Source organism: Vigna unguiculata, chromosome 6 (genome assembly GCF_037176805.1).
Source record: "Vigna unguiculata cultivar grain cowpea cultivar isolate G323 ecotype 2 chromosome 6, ASM3717680v1, whole genome shotgun sequence".
NCBI lineage: Eukaryota > Viridiplantae > Streptophyta > Magnoliopsida > Fabales > Fabaceae > Vigna > Vigna unguiculata.
The window spans coordinates 48,378,979-48,405,682 of record NC_140797.1 but is presented as its reverse complement, the minus strand read 5'-3'; the positions used below and the strand labels follow the sequence as shown (position 1 = coordinate 48,405,682).

Genomic DNA, 26,704 nt, shown 5'->3' with positions numbered 1-26,704 from the left:
AAGAATGGATCCTATTCAAGAATTAAGACAAAATAAAAAGGCAATTAAGAATTATCATAGATAGCAATTATGTTGTTTGGTGTTCAGGGTCAATTATAACTCATGTATATTGTAGGGTGAATTAAAAAATTTACACAACTTTTTAAGGAGTTAACTTGGATTAATAAATTTCTGTATTACTAATAAATGTACGGAAAACATTTATTAAAGTTTTAATACAGTGTTAATGTTATTAAATATATTTTGATTGAGTATTTTCTGCTTTTATTATCGCATTAACAAATATTTATTCACCCGTTTCCTTATTCTTAATTGCATCGTATATTACCTATAGAAAAACTCAACTTAAATATTGTTATGAAGTAAATTAACTACTTTTATAAACTACGATGAACTAGTTAAAGTTTAATAGAAGCATATTTGCTTCGCCAAGAAAATTTGTAAGACACTGTTTTGCTGGACTTGATAACCGTGAAATAAAATAGGGTGGGACGAGGGAATAAAATTGAAAATAGTATTATTAAACGTGTGAGTTTTCTGAGTTATAATTATTTTAGTTTAAGGATTAAATATGTTTCTGTCTCTTAATTTTGAGTGAATTTTGGAATTAGTTAATTTTGAAACTTTAAATTAATTTAGTCATTTATTTTCTGAAATACGTGTATTTAGTCATTTTAATCAAATTTTGTTAAGTTTATTTGATATTTTAAGCACGTTTCATAATAGTATTTGATTTAACAAGAATATGTTTTTTATGAAAATAATATTTTAACTCATTCTTTTGACCCACTTTTAACCCATTGTTTTAATCACCATTAGATCATCTTTTTTTATTATTTTTAATGATGTGATGTGATGATCTAATGATTATTAAAATGGTAATTTAAAAATTGGTCAAAAGAAGTGAACTAAAGTATCATTGGTTTTTTTTTTTTTGTACTTATTAGTGATTAGATTTTGTTAATTGGAGAATTGAACCCATAATTTCTCGTATCCTCCTTTTTAAACTTTACCAAATCAATTTTATTTCTCTGTGATTAGTAAAAGCGATCTAACTCAGAGTATAATTTAATTATTTTCAGAAAAAAACCTTTATTCTCTGGCGTGTGTGATTTGATCTGAAGATGGTTGGTCAAGATACTAATAATCAGACCCATTGTTCTGAACCGTGGTTGTCATAGTTGTAATCATGAACAACTCCAGATTTTAAATTGAATGAGTTTATTCTTCTGCAACACCCTTTTATCATCATCTACATCATAAAACAAATTGTTGAAGGATCTCAAGTACACTAAGAAGGAAGCCATATTATCAAATACAGGTTTTCAATCTGTGTTTGCTCAAAATTTAGTTTTCAGAAATGATGAGATAGAAGAACTGAAATGTGTTATGTCAGCTCCAACACTGAAAATGCAGACAAATGAATCTTATACTGCACTGGAAAAGTCTAAGGTGGACTCTCTTTTTTTCGTACAAATCTCTTATATATTCAAAAAATATATCATATTAAACTTTGCTGGAATTAAAGATCAAAAGATTAAATATGGAAAAAAGGAAAGTCAGAAAAAACTAATAATAATTAAATTTGTTTGAATTAAATGAATGACTAAAAAAATAATTAAATATGTTTATTTATTATCATTATTTTATTTTATTTATTATTTTAGTAATATTATTTCAATGGTTTATTTTACTATAACTATAATGGATACACGTGTATTCGCTGTTTTTATTACATTAAAATAATATAATTTCATTATTTTTATGATTGATTAATTAAAATAATACAATTTAATATATATATATATATATATATATATATAGTTATATAGTTATAATTTTGTGAAAATAATATTAAAAAATCATATAGAACGAAAATTATATATGAATTTTGTGAATCTGGTGCGAAAAGTTTAATTTACTTATATTTTGTTTTTTTTTTTTTAATATAACGACATATATCATTCTCTTATTCTTTCTCTCTCTGTTTTTTTTTCCTCCATGGTTGAAATAAAAGAGAACATTGGTAATTGTAATAGCTGTTTGAAGTTGTAAATTGATTCATTTTAGACTGAAAATTAAAGAATCTTTTGTAGTCAAAGATTGGACCATCTTTCACCGTTCTACCAATGACATTATATTGTATTCCACATGCTTTCGGAAAGTGAGATAAATATAAAATAACCACATTAATATTAGTTGGTTTAAAACCTTTTAATGGTTACACCTTAGTTTTATAATATTTTTAACTGGAGTATGCCCATATAACAATAAATTTTAGTTTTTAAGTCTTAAATAAAACTTGATTCACAAAAGTAAAAAAATATATATTAAAAGAAACTTTCAAGACCTTTACATTAGAAGAAAAATTGATATAAGATTTTAGAAATCATATGACTCTACTTGAGCACCAATAGTAGCTTATATTGTAAAAACTCGATCTAGAATTAAACAAATAGAAAATGAAAAAAAAAAAACAAAACAAAACTGGGATACAAGAAAATTCACCCTTTCTTTAGTTACTTCTCTGTTTGACATGAATACACATATCACGTCTTACAAAAACAGAACAGAGAAAATAATAAAAAGGAATAATAATATTTTAACTATTAAATTTTGATAATTTTTTTAACAATATTATGTAGTATATTTTAAGCGGTTTAAAAAAATCAAAAATGTTAAAAATTATTTAAAAAATAACATTTAAAATTGTAAAATAAAAATTCAAAATTTAGTAATTAAAAAATATTTTTCAATAAAGAAAGGGCAACATTTTAGGTAAAGTCTCGTACAATAAATATACAGAAGGTTAAAACTAGGATGCTGAGTCCCCTCATTAAATGTTATATATGAAAATGAATATGGTTTGGACATAACAGAGGTGTGTAATAAATTTTCTGGGATGCAGAGGATAACGTGGCCCTAGAAGATCTAACCACTATAATCCCTCAATTTATGAATAACAAATATTATGAAAGTGATGGTTTCATTACATAAGGAAAATCATAAATTAGATGTGTACGAGCTTGGTGTGACTTGATACATATATAAGAGGGGAATGATGATCATAAATAATAAACGACTTTATTTTGATAAATAAAAAGTACCTAAACTTAATTGGGTATTTTTTTAAATTAATTTTATTTTTAAAAAATCACGTTTATATTTTATATATAAAAAATAACCGATTACAACACGTTTTCAAACAACTAGTTTTTGTCTTAAATTGCAAAATTATTCATTGGTTACGTGATAATAAAATGATCTAGTTTAATAAAGAAAGTAGGGAGAAATTTATTTTCGTCATTTTTGTTTAGAAAAAAAAAGTCGTATTCAAAATGAAAATTCTCTTGAATGTCATTTTATTGAAATATTAGAAAGGTGAGTGAGGGAATAATGGTTTCATGAACCTGATATGTAGTGGCCAATCTTCAAACAAAATCTAAAGGATGTTAAGATAGAAAATTAAGTATGTTTTTAATCCTTAAAATTTAATGTTAGTGATTCGTTATTATCAAAATATTCATACATTTTGATCTGCAAACTTTACAGATGACTGAATATAATAATTTTAATCTAAACAAATTAATAGATATATTAACACAATTATGTTGAATTTTTTTTATGTCAAACGTATCTCCCAACAAATATTAAAGCAGAAACATGTTAGACAGTGTAAAATATTTAAATGATAATATAAAACACATTTGACATTTTAAATTTTTTTTCATGTAAATATATATATATATATATATATATATTATATATATATATATATATATATATATATATATATATATATTATATACATAGAACAAAAAAATTTGAAGGGGCATGATCCCATATAAATAAACTAAGTTCCCGTTACTAGTATGACAATTTATATATGTAAAGTGTATTGGAAAAGATGATAAATCACAAACAAAACAATATTTTCTGATATGTGTATATTCATTGCCCTTTAAAACTTACCCGTAGTATATTGCGCTATATAATAAGGACTTCCCAAATTTTTCTTTCGAGTGTTTCAAAACTAACAAGACGGTATTTTTAAAAGAGTAAAGTAAATAAACCAAGATAATAAAAGAAAAATAAAGGAGAGAGAAGAGAGCTTGAAGATATAAAAGAATTGTGATGGGCTAAAAATTCCATGGCCTGCTTGGATAATTGTAACATTTTCACAACGGTCAAAATAATGTTGTAACGTGTTTGGTGAATATCAAAACGGAAATAATGAGATTTCAATATTAGAAACTGCAGCAACGTTATCTTTGCATTGTTAGGCGAATATCAAAACGGAAGTAATGAGATTTCAATATCAGAAACTGTAGGAACGTTATATTTGCATTATTAAAACATCGCTTTTATAACGCAGCTAGAGGTGTACTTTGGAGTAGTTATGGTTTAGCTTTATGTGGTATTTTAAGAGGAAGTTGAGGTGAATATCTGGATAATTTTTTAATTTTTTTATGATTGCAAATTTCTATCAGTTAGGTTTTGAAGGTCTTCGGTCTAATGGATTTTTTACCAACGAGTGATTATTTAGAATGATGATGATGATGCTTACATTTTTTAAATATATTTTTTTGTCTTACTAACTAGTGCCTACTGGTTAAGGATAATTGATATATCCTGAATCTTCTTGCATAAGTTCATAGTTAACTCTAATATTAGATTGATTTTGACGTAATCATCATAAATGTAATTTTACTTTATTTAAAGGTAAAAAATGTCTATAAGTGAATATTGCTCTAATTAATAATTTATTTTATGCACACCTATAAAAATTTTAAAAATAATTAAATAATGAAATAAATATATTTTAATATTGCTAAAAATTAAAATAAAATTAAACATAAAAAAATAAAATTAATTTGAAAGAGTGACAAAAAATATCTGAAGAGTCTCTTTCTAGAAGTTTGAAACGTTTGAAAGATATAGTCTTTAAATTTTGAAAATAAAAAATAGAAAATAAAAATCTCTTTGAAATTTACGATCTTTGCACTTTCATGTGAAAAAATATATCCTTTCTTCATGATATTTTTTGTCACTCCTTCAAATTAATTTTCTTTTTTTACGTTTAATTTTATTTTAATTTTTAGAAACATTAAAATAGTTATTTTATTATTTAATTATTTTTTTACTTTTATTATAATTGTGCATCAAATAAATTATTAATTAGAGTTGTATTCATTTGTGGACATTTTTGTCATTTAAATAAAGTAAAACTGCATTTATGATGATTAAGTTAAGATTCATTTAATATTACAGTTAATTATGCATTATTCTTGTAAAATTAAAAACATATTAATTATCTTTAACCAATACCCTTGAGAACACCCGTTAACATTCTCCAATATTTTTTTATCAAACATTTATGTAAAAAACATTTAATTTTTTATCAGATATTAACCAAATTTAAAAGCTTAATTAACTTTTTATTTTAGTGGAGACAGAAAACATGTTAGGTTTACAGGGGTTTCATTGGAGAAATACATCACCAGTCAGACATGAGTCCAACCATATAAAACATTAATGTCACTCTCAACTCAAAATCTTAAATGAATTCATGAATCTTCATCTTTATACAACACTCTAATTTAACATCTCTAATTAATAAAAGACTTAATCTTACACTTGACCTTGAATTCGTAATAAAAACAAGTGATAAAAAGAGGAAACTTTTAAAACCCAGATTAAAAGTAAAATATACTTAATATGTATTTTGTAGAGAATGTTCCCAAAATGGGACAAATGTTTGATGAACATCTAGTTAGATAACTTTCAAAATCGACAAAAGTAGGATGAAAATGGAGTTAGATAAGTCATGAAGCGAAAGAAAACCACCCATAAAGACTTTCTTTGACATTGTAAATAATTACACCAACCTCCGCCTCTTAAAGGTTTGATTCAAGTAATTAAACAATGATTATAAAATATTGTCATATTCCGCACATTATAAATTGATTAATTCACACACTAAGTTGGAATAATAAATTTTGTTAATTTCAATTAATTTAATAGAGTTTACTTTAGAGGTTGACGCTTAAAAAAGATAAGAAAGAAGTTTGCAAAGGGATTACTACAAATGGGTAGACATGAGATCACATCAGTTGGCGATTCACACAGTATAAATCTGTACGGAAAAAGAATCTAAGAAAATGAAAAAAGAAAAAAAGGTTCTAAATAGAAAAAGCAATAAAATATAGAAAATACTTATTTTGGTAAACATTATAAAAGGGTATTTATTTCTCCTATCTACATTCGAAAGTGAGGAATAGCAGCCAGAAATTGGAAAACAAAGACACACACGCTACTCAGAGATATTTGTTGGAATCATTGTCAGAGTTTGTGAGTGAGTGAGTGAGTGAGTGAGGGTATAACCCCCATCATCTTCTCATTCACCAAACATCTTAATCACCCATTTCTGGTAATATAACAACAACCAAGCTAGGTAAGGTAAACTCAAACTCAAACTCAAACACACCTTAATTTTCTTTCTGTTTGTGTTTGTTTTCCCTTTCCTTTTGCAATATCTGTTAAATTGCTGGTTTGTTTGTGGAAGATCTGTGACAGTATACATGCACCTGTATATTTGATTTTATGAGCCTGAATTGGGGTTGAATTTGGATGAATATGAAATCGATTGAGTGTAGAAAATGGCGAGAAAGAAGATACCGATCAAGAAGATCGACAACATAAACGCGAGGCAAGTAACATTCTCAAAGAGGAGAAAAGGTCTTTTCAAGAAGGCTCAGGAACTGTCAACTCTTTGTGATGCTCAGATTGCTCTCATAGTCTTTTCCGCAACCAGCAAGCTCTTCGAGTACGCCACTTCAAGGTATATGTCTTTCTTTCCGTACCATTATCTTCTTTCCTTTTTTCTTTTTTCTTTCTTTTTTCTTTTATCATTTTCTTTTTTCTTTTATATATATATATATATCCATGTGCATGTGCAACCCTTTTACCTTTTCTTTTTACACACACACACACACACTCATTCATATATATCTTTCGTCACTACAGAATACCAAACTTTCTTTGCACAACTCACTGTATATTTTAACAGCATGAAAATAAACATTAAATTTCATTTTACTATAGTGTTAATGATAGACAACACTGTATGATGTTGTCTGGTTTTGCAATTCACTATACAAACAGTTCTCTATATTCCTTACAACTTTCATTTTTTCTCAACTCCTGCAACTTTGTTTTTCCATAAATTATTTGTTTTTTCAGGCTGTATGCAACTTATGCTCTTAATAATTACATATTCAACTTGATTTGGAATATTATTTGCAATGCTTGATTAAAATTTAGCAGTGGGAGTGAAACAAATAGAAAAACGAAAACACTCTCCCAAAGTTACTGTGTATAAGATAACATTCTTTCTGCATAACAATGACCAAAAAAATGTAAATGCTGATACTTTATCACAGACAGTATAAAAATATATGAATTTCTTTCATAAAATTGATCCACTCCAATTAGAAGTATGATCAACAACACAATTCATGATATATAGACAGACTCACGTTTTATATAATAAAACCACCTAGTGGCTGCAATGGCCGCAGATGAAAATTTGAAAAATACATCAAATTTATGGGTTATAGTTTTTACAAGGACTGGTACATAATTATACATTAAAACTGTTTCGGCAATGCAAACGTGATTGAAGTAAAAAAAGAAACTAAAATTGGTATGAAGAAAAATAGCAAGAAGTTTAGTAAATTTCACAGAAATTGGAGTCTTAAAACGTGACTAGGATAAGTATTTCCTTCTTTGTCTCCCTGTATCTAAGTATATGACAGAAGTCAAACCATGAAATTATAGTTCAAATTATATATATTAACATAGATTAAGAAATTCTAGATTTAAAACCTTTTTAATTAAAATAGTATTTATAATCATTTGTATAGTGATATACACATTTCGATTAAGCAAGGAGAATAGAGATTATTAAGAACTCATAATTACACTGTTCTATTCCTGTAAACACCTAAACTTATGCTAATCATGGTTATAGTCTGCGTTTTTCAATTGTAAAACAAACTATGAATATTTTTTTACAATTAATCGAAAAGTACTTCTTAGAACATAGTAAAACCACAAAGACTATGAATTCTAAATTCGAATTGGATAGAAAGAATACATATTACATTTGAATACAGTTTAGATTCGTCAACCCTTGTGAAAAGGGGTTTTGTTAAGTTATAGTAGAAATAAAAGTTAAATATATTTTTTGTCCTTTAACTTTTAGTGAAAATTGAAATGAATTTTTCTTTGAAATTTTTGATCAATTTAGTTTCCTATCTTCAGAAATGAGTAGATTTAGTCATTTTAATAAAAACTTATTTGTTAAGTTTATTTGACGTTTCAAACACAATTATCAGTTAACATTGAATCAAAAATATGTCAAACGGGGTAAATAACTCAAATACTATCATGAAATTCGTTTAAAACATAAAACAAACTTAACAAAATTGGGTTAAAAAAATTAGATCCATACATTTCTATAGTTGATGAATTAAATTAGCTAAAGTTTTGAAAATAAATTAATTTCAATTTTCACTAAAAATTAAGGGACAAAAATATATTCAACCTTAAAAATAAATCTTGAAAATAAAAAGGAAGATCATGCATGCTCATTGCAAACTCCTGGTTCACTTAAAAATGTTTATAAGAGACTTGACATTTATCTAAAATTCAAAATATTAAGGTAATATCTATGAATCTTTCTCCTTGTATAATATTCATTCACTTATTTTTCACTCAATGTAGGACTTTTGGCTTCACACTTAAGTTTCTTATCATCTTTACCTCTAGTGTGAATCTTTGCACATTTTTTTTTTGGTTTAATTATGCCTTTGGTCCCCATTTTGGAGTCAAAATCTCAAAATGGTACCCAAATTTTTAAAAGTCTCAAAATGGTCCCCTTTTTTGTTGAAACGTCTCACGTTTGCCCTTGCCGTTAAGTCAACGTTGACGCCGTTAGAGGGAGTACCATGTGTCAGTTCCTCGATTTTTTGAATTTTTTATTAATTTTTTTTTGAATTTTTTTTATTTTGAATTTTTTTTTGAATTTTTGTGAAAAAATTAAAAAAATTGCCACGTGTCAAGCTGTCATCGTACCACGTGGCAGTGACAGTGACACGTGTCAGTATTATTTTCTTAGTCTCAATTTGGTCCCTTTATTTTAATTTGTCTTAATTTAGTCCCAATTTTTGTAAAAATTAGCAATTTTGTCCCTCTCCAAATTGAAATCAAATTTAATTTCTGTATAAATGTACACAAATATTTCCATCAAAATTGATATTTCAAGTAAATATTTTTAACCAAATTAAGTTCATTTAATTAATATTTTACATTGAACTTTATTTAAAATGGTTTAAAAGTTGTTAATAGAAAATAATGTTAATAGAAAAAAATTCATAAATTACCTAGTTCATGTTACAATAAAACACATAAATTTAAAATTTTAAAACAATTTTAAGTAAAGTTGAATGTGAAACATAATTTTAACTAAACTTAGCTATGTTAAAAATATATAATAAAAATATCAATTTGAATACAAATATCAAATTTAATAAAAATATTTGTATAACATTTATATAAAATTAAATTTTGTTTCAATTTGAAGGGGGACAAAATTGCTAATTTTTACAAAAATTGAGACTAAATTGAGACAAATTCAAATAAAGGGACCAAATTGAGACTAACAAAATGACACGTGGCGTAATACTGACATGTGTCATTGTCATTGCCACGTGGCACAATGACAGCTTGACACGTGGCAATTTATTTGATTTTTTTAAAAAAATTCAAAAAAAAATTAAAAATTAATAAAAAATTAATAAAAAATTTCAAAAAATCGAGGAACTGACACATGGCACTCCCTCTAACGGCGTCAACCTTGACTTAACGGGAAGGGCAAACGTGAGACGTTTCAACAAAAAAGGGGACCATTTTGAGACTTTTAAAAATTTGGGTACCATTTTGAGATTTTGACTCCAAAATGGGGATCAAAGGCATAATTAAACCTTTTTTTTTCATCAAAGAATGAATAAATTAAAGAAGAGCACTTATGGGGTGCTCTAACTCTTTTACAAAAGGATCAATAACCTGTACAAAAGGATGCAAAAGTTTGTTTTTGAAACCTTTCAAAACATGACAACCAATAACTAGAGTGTTGGGAATAGTCCAAGTGTGAGTCAAAAAGTCCCACATTGGATAGAAAAGACAAAGTTAAACACTATATAAGAATAAAGATCCATAACAACATTGCCTTAAGGTTTTGGTGTAAAAGTGGTGTCTAAGGTCTTATATGTGTAAGATTAATGTCATATAACCATATAGAACCACAATCTCTCAATATCCATAACCATGCCTATGATGAATATAACCCATATATGTGAAAATATATATATATATATATATATATATATATATATATATATATAACCTATCAGTGGTATCAGATTCGGAGTGACTGACCGCATAACCACCACCATAAACAAAAAGGGGTCACCGATGTGACTGACCGCATAACCACAACCAAAGGGGTCACTCATACACCTGAAGGAAAATATACCATATGAAAAAGAAAAAAACAAGGGACTCACCCTTGAGGGGAGATGTTGGGAATAGTCCAAGTGTGAGTCATATAACTATATAGAACCACAATCTTTCAATAACGATAACCTAACCCATATATGAAAAAATATATAACCTATCATAGAGATCCAACAAAAATTAAAAAGACCCTAAAAAAGATGAACATGGGACTAAAGCAGTAGTCATAAACTTGAATCTTTGCACATTGCAAACTTTTGCTTCACCTCAAAAGTGTTTTACTCATGAGTCGATGTTTCAGAAGATAGTAAAGATGATTTTAGAATGTAAATCCATTATAAAGGGAAATAATGAATGTATATAAAGTATAAAAGGTTTAGAGCGTCTCTAGTAGAAATATATGTATATATGATTTTAAAAAAACACGAATCATCTATTTGTATAACATTTTCCACATACGACTCTAATAGTTTGGTTCCTCAAGGGCACATACTGGAAGAGTTGATATCTAATGTGAGAGATGTGGATTTTATGAGTATATATAAAAGATTTGACATCTTTAACGAAAAACCTTAAATCAACAAGTTTGTTAACATATTTTCACCACTTATCTTCCTTGGTTCTCATGTCTCCGTATCTTCATTTTTAATATCACAAGCAATGTTATTCCCCAACCTATCCTACACATAGAAATTAAAGAATTAAGAGAAAGTTTATGTCTAAATCTAAGAAAAATGCATTAAATATACGAGTAAAATAACACCTCAAAATTGTGCAGACAACTTAGATTGAAACAGAAAATCCTCTATCTACAATGTATATTTTGTTGCTTTGTCGGGGTTTCTGCAAAGCTAGTTTGATGGAGAATGGAGAATATGTTTAGAACCATAGAAGGAAGGCGTGTTAAATTCTGGGCCATTGTAAGTTCTTGACGGAAGAATGAAATTTGTTCTAAATAACAAGAACGAACTTCTGAATTTTGTCTTAGGCTTCATACTTTCTTCATCTTCTCACGAACGTTTGAATCTGCATGTACACTGGAGAAATATATTACAGAATGCAGTTGTTGTTTGAAAGCCAAAAGTTCTTGATGTAACTCAATATTCTTAAGTGTCGTTGAAGCTTGGATCAAAAGTATTAGGTGTGGGAAAACTCCATCAAGAAACCAGAACTTGTTTTTCTAACCCATCTTCATGGCTCTTCTCCCAACTCTCATAGTTTTTAATTGCGATGTCGAAAATAGGTTTTTGGCAATGGTTCCACCATCGGAACATTGACAATTTTGGATCACTCCCTCGATTTCTCAGTCTCTTAAAACATGGCACAACAAAACTAAAAAATAAGCTATGTTCTCAAGACGAAAGAAACCCAGAATCTCATATACACTTCTTAAGAATTTTTGAAGGAAATGATTTGAACTTGCTAGTGCTTTGGTAAAAAGAAGAGAAATATAGGGAATGCGTTGAAAAATTACTTTTATTTTATAATACGATTTATGAGAAAGAAAGTAAATGTCGTTTAATTATACATATAATTGATAATAAGGTTAAGTCAATTATGTATGTGTTCATATTGATAAAGAGAAAATTATAAAATAAGTATTTCTTTTCTACTAATTCTTTCTTTTTCTCTTGTTGGAATTGTCTATATCCAATTGTTAACGGTTAAATATTTCTGTCCTTATCATTCTGTTAACAGTTAACTGTTAACTGTTATTTTTGTTTTTCGCAATTCATTCTCTTAATGATTATTGTCTTTGTAAAAACAAGTTTATCGGATTCTTAGTTTTTTTATTTTATTTTTTTCAATTTTAACACCCCATCTTTAAGAAAATATATGGTAATGGTGAAGTGATAGAGAAGATTAATGTGATTTTTTAAAATGAAATGTTGAATTTTTAGCTAAATATATTGTATTTTATTTTCTATCCATTATATTTAAATATAATGTTATGTATTTAAAGTTAATTAGAAACTAACAGCAATAGGTGGATATGTCTCTTAAGACTGTTTTTCTGTTTGATCATTCTGTAGTTATATTACATTCATGGACATGATAACAAATTTGTGTTACAGTTCTTGATTATGAGATTATATGATTTATTTTTTTATTGGTAAGAAAGATGAAACTATAAATATAAAAATTATAAAAAATTCAAAACATGTTTTTTTTTAATTGATAATTTTTAATAATAAAATGTTCAATAATTTCGTAGTAACAAAATCTGCAAAAGTCATTTAAATACAAACAATTGATTTAATTAAGTTGGAATATCAAATGAAAATCAATCTAAATTAAATAACATTTGATTTTTTATGTTTAGTTCGGGTGACTTTTTAATCAAAAAATATTCAAAGTAAAAAATGAATATCCCTATATTCTACGAAGAATTTTCCTAGCAATATTGTAAAAGGTTTAAACTTTGGAATTATATATTCTAATAAGACTTACTTAATCATAATTTTTTTTACTTAAGAATTAATCTCGCAGTTTTTCCTGAGAATGTTTAAGTGGTTTCACTTGAAGTTATATTTAGTTTTCTGGTCTTTTAAATCGAAAGATTTCCCATTTTATTGATTCCATTTTCTTAAGCATTTATTGGTGTTCTCCTTGCATTTGATTCAAAAGCTATAATTCGGTTTCAGAATTTATTCAGTTTTCTCAACATAACAGTAGAGTTCATTTACACCTGAATGGTCTAGCATATACAGTCTATTGATAAACAGTTCTTACAATTAATTTAACATCAACATTGTTGAAATTTGATAATGCTTCGAATAAGAAATTATCAGATATTAAAATAATAAAGAATCAAGATACACACCCAAATTATATATTGGTTGGAGTACTTTTAGTACTCTCTCTATATGAATATTCTGTTGTCAATAAGAAAAAGAAACCATTTGAAGAGGATGTAATAGTTGATAAGCTTAATTTCCAGATTGATTAGAAAAGAAGCAACACTTTTCTTGTCAACATATTTTGAACAACTTTCTACACAAAAGAACATTCAAAATTCTAAAAGTTGTTGACTTTATGAAAAAACATGAAAAGGTCTGAAACATATGTCTATCTAAAAGAAAATTGAATCATCAAATTAAGCGCATTAAAGCTCTAATGAACATGTGAAGATGTCTATACAAAAATCTCAGCCTCGTGCAAAAACAACAAATATAATAAAATCAAGCTGGGATAATAACTCATGAATACATATCAAGATAAGTCTTACAAATTGAATTTGACTCACTTAACCCACGAGTTAGTTATGTTAGAGTGGAGAGTGGATTGATCTCTAGCCTACCAATAACGTTTTGTTAATATTTTTACCATTTTTCTTATAAATTTTGTATTGTAATTATTTAGTGTTTCTAAATATATAAGTTCACAATTTGATATTTTTAAATATTAATGTTGTTTAATAATGTTTGAATAGTTCAGATGTTTAATTTATGTGTTTGTCAATATGTTAATATTTTAATTTTCAACTACTATCTAATGGCTCAGCTGCAAAAGCTACATTCCAGATATTTCCAAACTGCCTTTCTTAGCACTCAACAACACATTTTAAGGCTCAGCTGCATCATTCCTTAATTCTTTAAAAAAATCACTGAAATTCATTGAAATATCATTAAATTCAAGAAATTATAATTCTCCATACCTCATTATGTAATTATAAGATAAGAAGGATTGCTTGCTTACAAAATATAATTAATTAAAGTGTGATAAGTGTCACATTTATGTCTAAATTAACATTTTTTAGACACTTATCAGTTACAAAATTTCTAACTCATCAAAAAGGTGAGTTGGGTTAAACATATCCTATTTTAGCTTAACCTATGGTAAGTCAACCCGTGTGAGTCAAATTGACTCACTTTAACATTCCTATTCATGAAGAACCGGAGAGTAATTTTCCAACGAAACTTCAACATCATCCAATCTTCTTCGTGCTCTGGAATAAAATCTTACCTGCCAACATATACTCAAGTCGAAATCCATTGTTGTACCGGCCAATATCCTACCACAAATACATCATCAAAGTCATTAACACTAAACTATCTCCAAACACATAACACACATGTCAAATTGCTCTTCTTCCTCCCTTGGTTACTGATACCACTAGAACCATGTAATAAATAATGTTTACTCCAAATCTTCTAGTACAATTTCTCTGAAAAAAATACAATTTTTTGTGACACACAATTATCCAAACCCCAGGCTTTTTAAGTTGTGCTGACAAGTCTCAAATTAACTCTCTAATTTTGTAATTACTTCATACTTTTTCTATTCTTCATATTATTTAATATGAAACTTTGGTTAATACCTACTTCAAAACCATATTTTTCCACTATTTATGGTAGGGATCTCACATAAATTAGAAATGAAGTTACTTGACAATATGTAAGTGGAAATAAATTTTGTCTTATAAATTGGTTTTATAAGATTAAGTTAGCTTAACATTTTTTAACTCTATCCAATCATTTATAGTAAAACTAACATGTTATTTCAGGATTTAGTCACTAGCTTCTAGATACGCCCACTTGGACTAGGTCATATGAGCTCAATGCAAACCTATTAATATGAATTTAACTAATTGATATATAGCAATTAAATAAAAAATAATTATAAAATGATGATATAAAGTTCTTGATTTTATGAGCCTCTTGCGTCTTCACAAAGGAAAAGGAAGGGAAAGTTTTGAATTTAATTTCAACGCCCTTGTCTGTTTCAGCATGCAACAAATACTTGAAAGGCGTAATCGGCATTCAGGTGTTCAAGGATCAGACATTTCATCTACTGGACAACAACAGGTATAACTACGTTTACTTTCTAATATTCCTTTAATCATTAATCAATCAAAACCAAAAGAGCTCTGTTTCTCAGAGATAATTGAATATTTTACTGCAATGAAAAATGTTAGTTCAGTAGAGTAGTCCCGCTGTTTTGCCTCTCTTTTATTTTTCTATCTGTGATTTTTAGGAACAAGTTAATAAATGAAAGAATAAAAAGAATAAAATAAACGACAGAAGAATTTAATGTGATTCGACGTACAATGTGTATGCCTACGTCCACGACTACACAACTAGGAAGTATTTTTATTTTTGGTGTATCTTAAGTTTTACATAGGGTCTCTTATATAGTAAAAATAGAGAATCACATCTCACAATCCTAAGTGTGAGTCATTTGTTGGAGTGGGAGTGTACCAATGTGATTAAGGGACTCATCATTGAAGGAGAGATTGTTAGGAATCCAAGTGTTAGTCTAAGTCCCACATGGGCTAGAAATGAGAAAGTAGAGCACTATATAAGGATAAAGACCCATAAATCTATTCTCTTAAGATTTTGAGTTGAGAGTAGTATTAATGTCTTATGTGATTGGGCTTAGGTCTTATTAGTGTTATATCTCTCCAATGAAACTTCCTTTGTAAACCTAATACTGGTGTCTTGGTTTGTCTGATGATTTTACACAAATTTTTGTTTTAAAGAGTCTAATGTTGTTGATTTGATTTGTCTAATAATAACTCTATCTAGTGGAACAAGTATTGTTGTTTGGAGCTATGCAATTCTCATCGTCATTTGAAAAAGTGTCTCATGATTCCATGTATTTTCATATGGTAGATTATGATTCTCATGACATAATATTTCTGCACCATTCTACATCCTTAACTTGGGAGGAACATAGGAACAACGAAAAAAAAATGATTTGGACATAGTTGTCTTTGATAGCTTGCTTATGAACAATTAAAAAATGATGAAAAATCTAATACAATCTATGTATATATAGCTTGGAAGTGAGTCTTTTGACATGCTGCGCAAGGTTGTAGAAGATAAGACTCATGAACTGAGGTATGAACTCACTGCAACTTCTTTAATTTAGACTTAGATAAAATATCCATGCACGAAAGACAGATATGGTTTCCATGAATGCACATGTTTAATGCAGTCAGTTGAATGGACAAGACTTGCAAGGATTGACAATACAAGAATTGCAGAAACTGGAGGAACTTCTCCAAAGACGTTGGACCACTATTTCAAAAATTAAGGTTTCTCCCAAACTTTTGTACTCTAACTTCGTTATAGCTGTTTCCCCTTACGAGATGAAATCTAGAACTTAATTGTACCTGGGAAGTCAACGTTGTACACGTAAATTGTGCATGCTTTTGACGTACAATACTAATCAATTAACGTGTTGATTCCAGGAAGAAAAAATGACACAAGAGATCAACAGCCTTAAAACAAAGGTAAATGCTCACACAGGTTCCAAATCCTATATGTCTTTGAGATATTATTCGTATTTTCTGGTCAAATCAATTTGTATCTTAAATATTATTAAACATTCTAAACCAACGACAAAATTTTCTATCAATAGGGCTAGTATGCCAATGACAAACCTAAAAAACTGGACACTTCATATTCAGTTATTCATCCAAAACTCCACAACCTTGAATATATAGGTCACACTTCCTTATGTTTTTTTCTCAGTGCATGTTAATAACTCATACTTGAATTTCTGACGTGAAACCTAGAAGATGTATAAGTTCAACTCGTCTAGTTAAAATAACACTACAACAAAAATCGCTTTAGACAACAATACAAAACCGTGAACTAAAGTTTAGACAACAATTTTTTAGATATAGTCTAGGTGAACGTAACTATAAATAATAGGCCACTATTTTCATTACGGCAACAATTTTAAAACTGCTGCTTAAAATCCTCATAAAAGGCAAGGATTTTGATGTACATATTTTTCAAAACTTCACATTTTCAACACCGTGAGTTCTTGGAGTTTTCACTTTAAAATTAAAGGTAGGGAAGAGATTCAAATTTTTGTGTTTTTGAAACTAAGTTTTGCATTTTCAGTCAAAAAAGGAGGGAGAGAATTTTTCTAATCTAAAAGCTTTAATTTTGAGTGTATTTTAGAACACACATTAGCCCACACTTCTTACGAGCAATATTTAAATGTTGTTTAAGATAGTTTTTAAGTCACGTCTAAAAAACTGTTGTCTTTACTATATTTAGACCATATTTTTATATTCGTGGTCACGTTTGGTGTTCTCTAAAATGATTTTTATTGTAGTGTAATTTGATGAAGCCATTTATGTGATTCATAAACAGGGAGAGACAGATGTGATAGAAAATATGCTAAAGGTATATTATTTAGTCGTCATAATGTTCGTTAGAAAAATAATATCAAAAGTGCATTTAAGTTTAAAATGTCTTGGTTGAAGCTGGTAATCGTTGCTTGGATGTGGAAAACTATGTTCTTGAATAATTTTCAGACACCCTGATAGTAAAAACGAATTTTTTTTTTTTTTGTTTATAATAATGCAGCCTGTTGGCGATTTTTTCATGAATCTTTATTCACTCAACCTTTTTCTGCAATGATATTTGGCAATTAACGTTGCTGGTGAAGGAGGCCGAACTTACAGAAGAGAACCAGAAACTGAAGCAGGTGATAGGCTTTTTCAAAACCTAGCTCATTTATTTGTGGTCCATGAGTTTCTGAGATATATCTACTTTAAAACGAACTTAGCAATAATCAATATTACTGTTTTTAATAGAATTTTTATGAACAGAAGTTGGTTCGAGAACAAAGGCAGTGTTATGAGTCAATTACTAGCAGTTCATCTGATTTTCCTGCAGACAATGGTAGTTCTGATACATCTCTCAAGTTGGGGTTAGTTTATACTTCATTTCATCCTTCGAACATTATTGTATTACAACATGTTTTAGTCTTTTATTGTAATTAACATCTCAACATGTTTAATGTTACTTCAGAAGCTCCTTCTCATTTGTGTTTATCTATAATCTCTATGGTTATGCAGGCTGCGTTTATTTGAATGAAATGGTTCAGAGAACCATAGTGAGAAGTTAACTGGATTAGCTTCGTTTTCTGTATGAAAGACAAGATCAATGTTGTTTTGGAATTTGACAAACAATTTGCTTTTGATGAGTAGCAGCTGGAAAAAATTCACAGCTGGGTAACTTATTTTGTAACCTAAACAGAACATTGTAATTGTTATTATGCCATACGTGGCTGGTTAAATAGACAGGAATGGTTATTTTATAAATCTAAAAATTTAGGACAGAGAAAAAGAAATCTTCCGACTTAGTTTTGGTTTGTTTGTATTTTCAATTTTCAATAAATTTAAGATAAATATATAGTATTTTGTTTCGTTCGTAATTCTTAAAAATATAAATGATATAAAAATTAGTACAAGTGGAAACATATTCATTTTGAACAATTTCTATAAACCATTAAACAGTTATATAGGCACATCGTATACAGTGTGTGTAAACAAGTTGCTTTTTATCTGCTAAACTAGCCCTGCCTACAACATAACTGTTATATATATACAAATTGATTAGTAATTGGTTATGATAATAATATTTGTTCCGGTAAAAAATATTAATAACCAGTGAAACTACGTGTCTGAGTTTCCATTAATGACCATCTGTCTGACATAAATGTATACAGAAACGCAAACCTCAATGCACATGTCAAATATTAAATTCTAAGACACGTGCTCTACTTACTTTTTTCAGAGTATATTCCTTAATTAATAAATAAAAAAATAAAAGTAAAATTAATTAAATCATATTTAGGTTGAATATACAATTCAATTTTTATTATTCAGCTATTATTATTATTATTTAAATTATATTATTTGAAAATAGTTATTTTTTTAGTATATATTTCCGATTCCTCCAATCAATTGAGACAAGTAAAACTTTAGGTAAATTCAAAAGGTACTCACGTATTTAGATTTAATTGTTATATCATAGTCTTGTGTATTGAACAAAAGCATGATGAAAGCCAATTTCATACTTTAGCTTAATTTTTTGTTTATTAATTTTTATGTTTGTTTCTATATTAGGATCTATGATGTATGTCATCTTGAAGTTCATGTAAAGAAAATAATAAAAATAATGAATCGTTTTTTCTAAACATGCATGTCGATAATTCAACCGACCATTATGGTGGCTCCCCACTGTAGTAGACTCAGCCTTTTAACTTTGTCTCTTAGTAACACTTGGTCAGTGTCTTGCTTCATGCGAATCATGGTTCGCACTTCAATCAGTATCTTGCCCGATTTCTTGCGCATTTTGTTAATAATTTTGTTGAGAATCTGAATTTAAATTTTATATTAGATAAAAATAAAAAAGATAAGTAATATACAATAAATTTATTGTTTTAAAATTTTAGGTTAAATGTGATTTAACTAAAATATTATCCGTGTTTGTGTTTCTCGGTAAATCTTTTTACAGACTTATAAGTGGTATCAGGCTAGAAAATTCAGAAATCCATTATTTTATAGATTTTGAATTAAAAATATATCATTTCTTATGTGGTCTAGCTCCTCTTGTAATTTCTAAGATCCCTAAACCCATTACATCAAAATTTTAAGTTTAATATAAATTAAAATTAAATTTGAAATATAAAAATAAAATAATTTATCTACCATTCAGAATGTTAGCATTCAGATTATTCAGATTATGGAAAAAGAGTCCATGGCATTAATGTTAGCATTCAGCACAGGACCATATCTTTTAGGATAAAAATTTATCTACCATTCAGAATAGGAGACCTTATCTTTAAGGATAGAATTTTGTAAAACGTATATTTGAGATCTTGTAATTATCAATTAAAAATAAAATTAATTTTAATTATATAAGTGAAATAATTCTCACCCTATAAAACGACCTTAAACACTTCTTATGATAACTCTATTGATCTCCATGTTGGATTTGATGTGATGCAAACATTTAATGAAAAAATAATTATTTAATTGATCAAATTTTGTCTAACGTTTTGTGGGAATCTAACTTTAGCTAACATCAAGATATTCTTGATCAGAATTCTATTTTTGTTGGAACAAACATTATTAGTGATTAATAAAAGTGAAAACAACCATCATTTTTAATTCCCATTAACTAAATTTGAATCGAAATCACCGTTCTTTCTTATTTAGATTCTAAGAAAAGTTTTCAAAATACAGACCACAGATAACTAACTATTAAATTGGATTTTATTTTATTTTTAATCAAAGCCAACATAAACAACTTTAATACAATTTTAGAGAGAGATAGTTTAATCATAATACACACATATGATACACAATCAAATTACACGAATTAGGCTTTATGAATTGGTACATCATTAATGATTTTATATAAAAAATTAGTTTTTCTGATTTAATTATTAATTTATAATTTATATTTTCATAATTATTTATAAAGTTTTTCGTTAAAATTAAATTATAATTGGTTATAATTGGTTGAAACTGTTAATTTTTTTTACCAAGAAGAATCTTTAAATATTTCAAAGTCAAATTTGATTTCAAATATTTAACTTGATTTAACCAATTTACATAAATTACACAACTAAGTTCAAGTTTTGTATATTACTAGAGTAAAATGTTTATGATATTAACTAATTAAATACAATCTTAAAAACAGTTCTCAATACATTAATTTGGAGCTGTGAAAGAAAATGTTTCTATTCAATAATAAGATTGAATTGCTGAGTGATAAAGTATTTCCTCCAAAAGTAGTAAAAAAAAAAAAACAAATTGTGGAAGAAGCTTGTAAAAATCTATGAATTGATGTGTGACAGTTTCAGCGAGTACGATAATAAATGGTGAGATAAGTTAGAAGAAGGATTTGTATGCCCATGTCTTCCCTTCGTCTTCTTTCTTTCGAGACAAACACAGGTTAGATTTCTTCTTCTTCTTTTTTTCCCACCCTTTTTCTAATCTCTTCTCTTTCACCCCCATTTATCTAGGTTCCTTCTGCTTTCACACTTCCTTTGACTTTTCCTTTGCCTTTGGTTTTACTTTTTTTTTTTTTTTTTGTTTCGATCTTCGATTTCCCGTTTTGTGAAGATCTTAACAAGTAACCTACGATCATCACTTTCTTAACATAGAATTTTCCGGCAGGTATCAATTTTCTTCACCTTTTTCTGTACGGCTCAAGCACACATACTTTTCTTTCTTTGCAAAACAAGAATACATGTGATGTGACCCTCTTTCTTTTTTATGAAAACGGGTTCACATTTAAAACCGAAATTGCGAATCTTTATTCGTGTTCTTTAATCTCTCAGAACAATTTGTGACAGTTGAAACTTGTTCACTCTCAGAAGCAATAGGGCACAATTTTCTGGTGTTCTTGATTTTGACGAAAATGGTGAGAAAGAAGATACCGATCAAGAAAATAGTGGATGTAACGGCGAGGCAGGTGACATTCTCGAAGAGGAAGAGTGGGCTTCTGAAGAAGGCACGTGAGCTTTCTCTTCTCTGCGATGCTGAGATTGCTCTCATAGTCTTTTCACCTGCTGGCAAACTCTTCGACTATGCAAGTTCAAGGTACTTTCCTCTTCCTAAGCACCCTAGCTTCTTTTGCTATTTCTATAACACCTCCCGGCCCACCCCAGTAGTATCAGGTCTGCAGTCCAATACACTCCAACTCCTCGCTCCAAGTGTCCCCCACTTTGCAAGGCAGGTTGTTGTCAGTGGGTATCGAACCCCAAACCTGACCTTTAACACTCTGGCAAACCATAAAATGTAGAACTTAGATTCACACTTTGATTCCTAACAACAACTAATATTTTTTTATTTTAACCTTTTTTTTATTTAACATTCGTTTTTTATGATAAAACAACAGATATTATATACACTAGTTTACCAAAATGTGGGTGTTGTAACCTATTTCCTTACATATAATATAAATAGTATGACCAAAAAGGTTTTTTAACTTAGCATTAGCTTTATACATGATCAAAGAAAAAAAAAACTCAAAACAAAATTATGCTTTCCTTAAACCTTCATTCCTACATTCATGATTCATCATATAATGTGCACATGTGGATTAGTATTCTTTAGTGTAGCATAGTTAAAATTAATGTACGCTAGTATATAAAAGTTCATTTACATCATTTTTTATTTTTATATAAGTTAATTTTAATTTCTGATATAATATTTTTTTTCTTCTAAATGTTGTTATGTTATGAAGAAACTTTGCAAAAATGTCATAAATCATAGTTTCATATAAACTAGTAGTTTTTATTTTTCTAACTTCACTTTTCCCATGAAATTATGAATGAAATATATACTTTATTCACACGCGCTTTGAAATGTTTATATATATATATATATATATATATATATATATATATATATATATATATATATATCTTATAGTTTTATATTATTTAAGAGTTAAATAATTCAAGTATATATTTTTATTTAATTTTTCAAAGTATTTTTTATGTCTGAAATCGTAATAAAGTTCTAAATTCTGAAACAAATAATATTTTAAACGTAGTAATTGACCCAGGCAATACTGTCTCCATGAATACTTAAAATTATTGGACACTCAAAGTTGTACAAAATGGTAGACAATATTATTGAAAAACACATTCATAATTAGTCATCTCTATTAAGAAATTTTAATATTTTATTTAATGAGTCATTTATTGATATTGTAACTACAAGTCCCCCTAGACTTAAGTCATTGAGTCGAGTTATATATATATGATTGAAATACAGATCACATCACTGTTTTTATATTCAAAGAGAATTAAATACATTAAACTCTTGGTTTATATATCTATATATATGGTTTTTGATGTTGGATTCAGAGTGTAAAAGAAAAATTAAAAAGTGTATCAAAATTGAACTCATAAACCATATTGATATATAATATGATTTTAAGATCAATTAAGTAGGATAAAGTCACTAAGAATCTAATTTCAAAGCTATGCTTTTACAAATTCTTACAACAGAATAAGAACAGATTAATTATTGGCTGGAGATCTGAACCACAAAAAATAATTAATCAATGGCTAAAGAAAGGTATTCATTTTCTCTCTTTATATATTAGCATAATGATCAAATTCCTAGCAAGGTTTGGATTAACTAAATCTGAATTTAATTTCTATAGATCGTTAGAATAGTATTTTTACAATATTAGTTAATTAAAAAATTGGATGGATACATCTTTTAATTAGTTCTTATAAAAGTAAAAAAAAGTTTATCTTATATAGTGATTTTTACCTATTTATTTTTTAAATTGGTATTTAAATTGGTTACCATAACTAATAACTTTTGGTCACTAAAATTGATTATTAGAAACATTTTCTTATAGTGCAATGAGCAATTCTACAACTTGAAAATTTTAAATTTTCTTCTATTTTAGTTATTTGAAATACCTTCTTAAAAATTTTCAATTTCAATTTCTTTTTAATTTCCTCATCCAAACATATAATTTTTCTTGAAAGAATTCAAATTTTCTAAACAAATGAATTAATCTCTTAAATTGTCTCATCCGAACATATCATAAGATTCGAAAAACAAAACTATTGTATTCAATGGAACAAATTTAAAAGTAATTATGTAAGGATATAAAATATAGATTGGTTATCAACTAATGACAAAATGTTATATTAGATATAGTTATTATAAAAAATGAGTTATTAGTGGTTTATGATTGAATGAAGTATTACATGTGTTATTTGTACTTTATACATTTGCTGTAAATTTCAATTAAAAGGTGAATATATTTATGTAAACTTTTATGATAGATATTTGATGTCATTGTTTAAACAGAAGACATGACGAGGAACATAATGTAATGCAAATGCTCCCCCTGAAGAAATTAACGTGAAGCCTTTTTTGTGTTGTTTGAAGTATGCAGAAAATAACTGAAAGATATATTTTATGTTCAGAGTTGAACCTTGACAAACTAGACCAGTCACATCCTACGGATCAGGTACTTTTTTCGGTTTTATTTTTTAATATCAACACTGGTGTTTAACTGTGGATTCAAGGATTTGAAAAAACATCAATATTTATGATTCTGATTATTCTAGAAAAGGATTTTATGATCATAGGGAAGAAACAATTTTGATTTTTAAATAGAATATTTCAGTAAAAATTACATATATAAAGAGTGGTAAAAACATTGAAGGAACCAAAATTCATATCTACTTTGTGTGGTGATTGTACAGATTACAAGTAATTATACTTCTTTGAAGAAGCAAGTGGAAGACAGGAGTCGTGAAATGAGGTATGTGTATTGTAAATTCATCAGAGAAAGGGTTTATTTTTTAAATTCTCATGTATTGTAAATTTACAATTTCATCTTAGACAACTGAATGGAGAAGAATTGCAAGGATTGAGCCTAAAGGAACTGCAGAAATTAGAAGAACGACTTGGTTCATCCTTGGACCGTGTTTATAAAGCCAAGGTCCATCATTCCCTCTCCTTTCATCACTTTTCTTTATTACACTCTTTAACATTCAACATCTTTCAGGTTCAAAATTTTATAGCAGAGATCAGTATTCTTACGCACAAGGTATATAGAATTCTCATTCATTGTCAGTGTCGGATATAGTTTTGTATTGCTATCATAAATCCTCTGCATTATATGTTGTCTTAATAATCTCTGCCACACTCTGGCTCTATGATGCTCAGTTATAACTTCTCATTTCCCTATGCAGGGAAACAAACTCAAGGAAGATAACCGACTCATAAAACAGGTAACTAGTTTTCACTTTTTATTATTTTCACCAATAAAATTGTTCGGTCGTTAGCTATGAAGTCCGGACACGCCTTATCAATGGATGTGTCCTGTGTCTGACACGTATCGGACACTGACACTCGTATGACACTCTACGATACGTATCAGTAAAGTGTCCAATTTTAAAGACATTTTTTTTTGTCTTTAACATGATTTTGACATGACTCCAACACAATATTAATAACCACAAATACAATTATTTTCTAAAAGATCCATAAATTTGTAAATTTATCACATAAGTTCCTATTATGATTATAAAAATAAGAAAAAAGTATTATATGATCACTACTTTTCACTTTTTTTTTATATTAGATAAATAAATTAGATTCATTTCTATGTTAGTTGACCATGTGTTAGTTGAAAGTTTGAAAATAATATATATATATATATATATATATATATATATATATATATATATATATATATATATACATGTCGTGTCCCGTATCTTATGTTTTTCAATTTAGCCGTATCTCTGTGTCCGTGTCGTATCTTTGTCTAGGCTTCGTAGGTCGTTAGGGTTTTCTTATTTTCCCACAAATTTTGTCGTATTAATCTCATTCATACTGTTATTCTAAGTTCTGGTCCTGTTACAAAAGAAAATCGCAGGAAAATGTCAGCTTTGTTATTTCTAACAGCAAAATCTTATGGAATAAAAGGGTTTAAACACCAAACAGAAAATAATATTTTTGTGAAAAAAGTGCTGAAAAAACTAGTATACTCTGCTTTTGTTTTCAATGTAACTCAATCAGAATTACCAATAAAGATACTTAGCAGTAGTGTTTTTATTAGTATGTGATGTTTTTAACAGTTCCTCTTGTTTGTGATTTTAGAGGATAACGAATGTAGAAGACCAATCCTTTGACACCTCCCTCACATTGGGGTAAGTTTCTTGGAAAAAGTTGAGTGTTTTTTGTTTGATGTAGTTTTAGAAGTCATGAATAAGAAAACTGAAACTTCATTATTTTGATGCATACTGTGCAGACTACCTTTTCCTTCTGGCTCAAAATAGAGTTTCTGAGTATTGAGTGAACCACGATGCAGTATTTTAGTTAGTGAGAAAAAGGAAGAGTGAACCACCAAGAAAAAAAATGGTTCTTGTATATATATACATAAGGTGATCATTGCAGTTGCAGAGTCTTCAATAGTGACACTCTCTTACAGTTCTGCCAATATTTATTTTCAGGTAATTTCTGTTTGTTAGCATAACAGTGATGCATTCAGATATAATACTACCATATTCATCTCCAAATTCTCTAGGTTAATAATATATTCCTTTAAACTTAAACATGAATCTAGTACTTTAAATTATAATTATCTATACATTGTTGGTTTTGAATGTTGGTGTTATATTACAATTTTAATTTAAATATATATATATATATATATATATATATATATATATATATATATTTATATATATATATATATATTTATATATTTTAAATGTGTATTTAAATATACTTTAACTTTGATTCTTAAATTTCCTAAATTATTTTAACTATTATGAAATAATATGATTCAATTAAAATATGTTAAATGGTGTAGAG

At 27.7% G+C, this 26,704-nt stretch overlaps 2 protein-coding genes across 15 annotated transcripts; both read left to right on the top strand.

Annotated features, from left to right (window-relative positions):
* Window positions 1–6,253: 6,253 nt before the first annotated feature.
* LOC114187603 (MADS-box protein JOINTLESS-like) lies at window positions 6,254–18,646 on the top strand. 11 transcript variants are annotated; one of them, XM_028075889.2, is made up of 9 exons: window positions 6,254–6,454; window positions 6,657–6,841; window positions 15,308–15,386; window positions 16,360–16,421; window positions 16,519–16,618; window positions 16,775–16,816; window positions 17,989–18,027; window positions 18,137–18,252; window positions 18,401–18,646. In XM_028075889.2, exons 2-9 carry the CDS (start codon window positions 6,660–6,662, stop codon window positions 18,417–18,419), a joined length of 639 nt encoding a protein of 212 aa, XP_027931690.1. In that variant the 5' UTR covers window positions 6,254–6,454; window positions 6,657–6,659; the 3' UTR covers window positions 18,420–18,646. The 11 variants fall into 11 exon arrangements, 5 of the variants coding, with proteins under 5 accessions (XP_027931690.1, XP_085530517.1, XP_027931692.1 ...); XR_014995642.1 differs by having other exon boundaries at window positions 6,255–6,459; window positions 16,775–16,832; window positions 18,401–18,423; XR_014995643.1 differs by having other exon boundaries at window positions 6,256–6,459; window positions 17,907–18,027; window positions 18,152–18,252.
* Window positions 18,647–21,157: 2,511 nt separating this feature from the next.
* LOC114188967 (MADS-box protein JOINTLESS-like) lies at window positions 21,158–26,471 on the top strand. Of its 4 annotated transcripts, none has more exons than XM_028077653.2 (9): window positions 21,158–21,289; window positions 21,715–21,940; window positions 24,263–24,344; window positions 24,583–24,641; window positions 24,722–24,821; window positions 24,888–24,929; window positions 25,075–25,113; window positions 25,988–26,037; window positions 26,139–26,471. In XM_028077653.2, exons 1-9 carry the CDS (start codon window positions 21,244–21,246, stop codon window positions 26,164–26,166), a joined length of 672 nt encoding a protein of 223 aa, XP_027933454.1. In that variant the 5' UTR covers window positions 21,158–21,243; the 3' UTR covers window positions 26,167–26,471. The 4 variants fall into 4 exon arrangements, with proteins under 4 accessions (XP_027933454.1, XP_085530751.1, XP_027933453.1 ...); XM_085674625.1 differs by having other exon boundaries at window positions 21,182–21,289; window positions 21,694–21,940; window positions 25,966–26,037; XM_028077652.2 differs by having other exon boundaries at window positions 21,184–21,289; window positions 21,694–21,940.
* The last annotated feature ends 233 nt before the right edge of the window (window positions 26,472–26,704 follow it).

Bases quoted from the DNA above. Each gene is read 5' to 3' on its own strand.
- LOC114187603 (XM_028075889.2), top strand. From the start codon at position 6,660: ATGGCGAGAAAGAAGATACCGATCAAGAAGATCGACAACATAAACGCG. The intron at 16,422-16,518 runs GTATGAACTCAC...TGTTTAATGCAG, and splicing joins GATAAGACTCATGAACTGAG to TCAGTTGAATGGACAAGACT. The intron at 16,817-17,988 runs GTAAATGCTCAC...TTGCTGGTGAAG, and splicing joins TCAACAGCCTTAAAACAAAG to GAGGCCGAACTTACAGAAGA.
- LOC114188967 (XM_028077652.2), top strand. From the start codon at position 21,244: ATGCCCATGTCTTCCCTTCGTCTTCTTTCTTTCGAGACAAACACAG. The intron at 24,822-24,887 runs GTCCATCATTCC...AACATCTTTCAG, and splicing joins ACCGTGTTTATAAAGCCAAG to GTTCAAAATTTTATAGCAGA. The intron at 26,038-26,138 runs GTAAGTTTCTTG...CATACTGTGCAG, and splicing joins GACACCTCCCTCACATTGGG to ACTACCTTTTCCTTCTGGCT.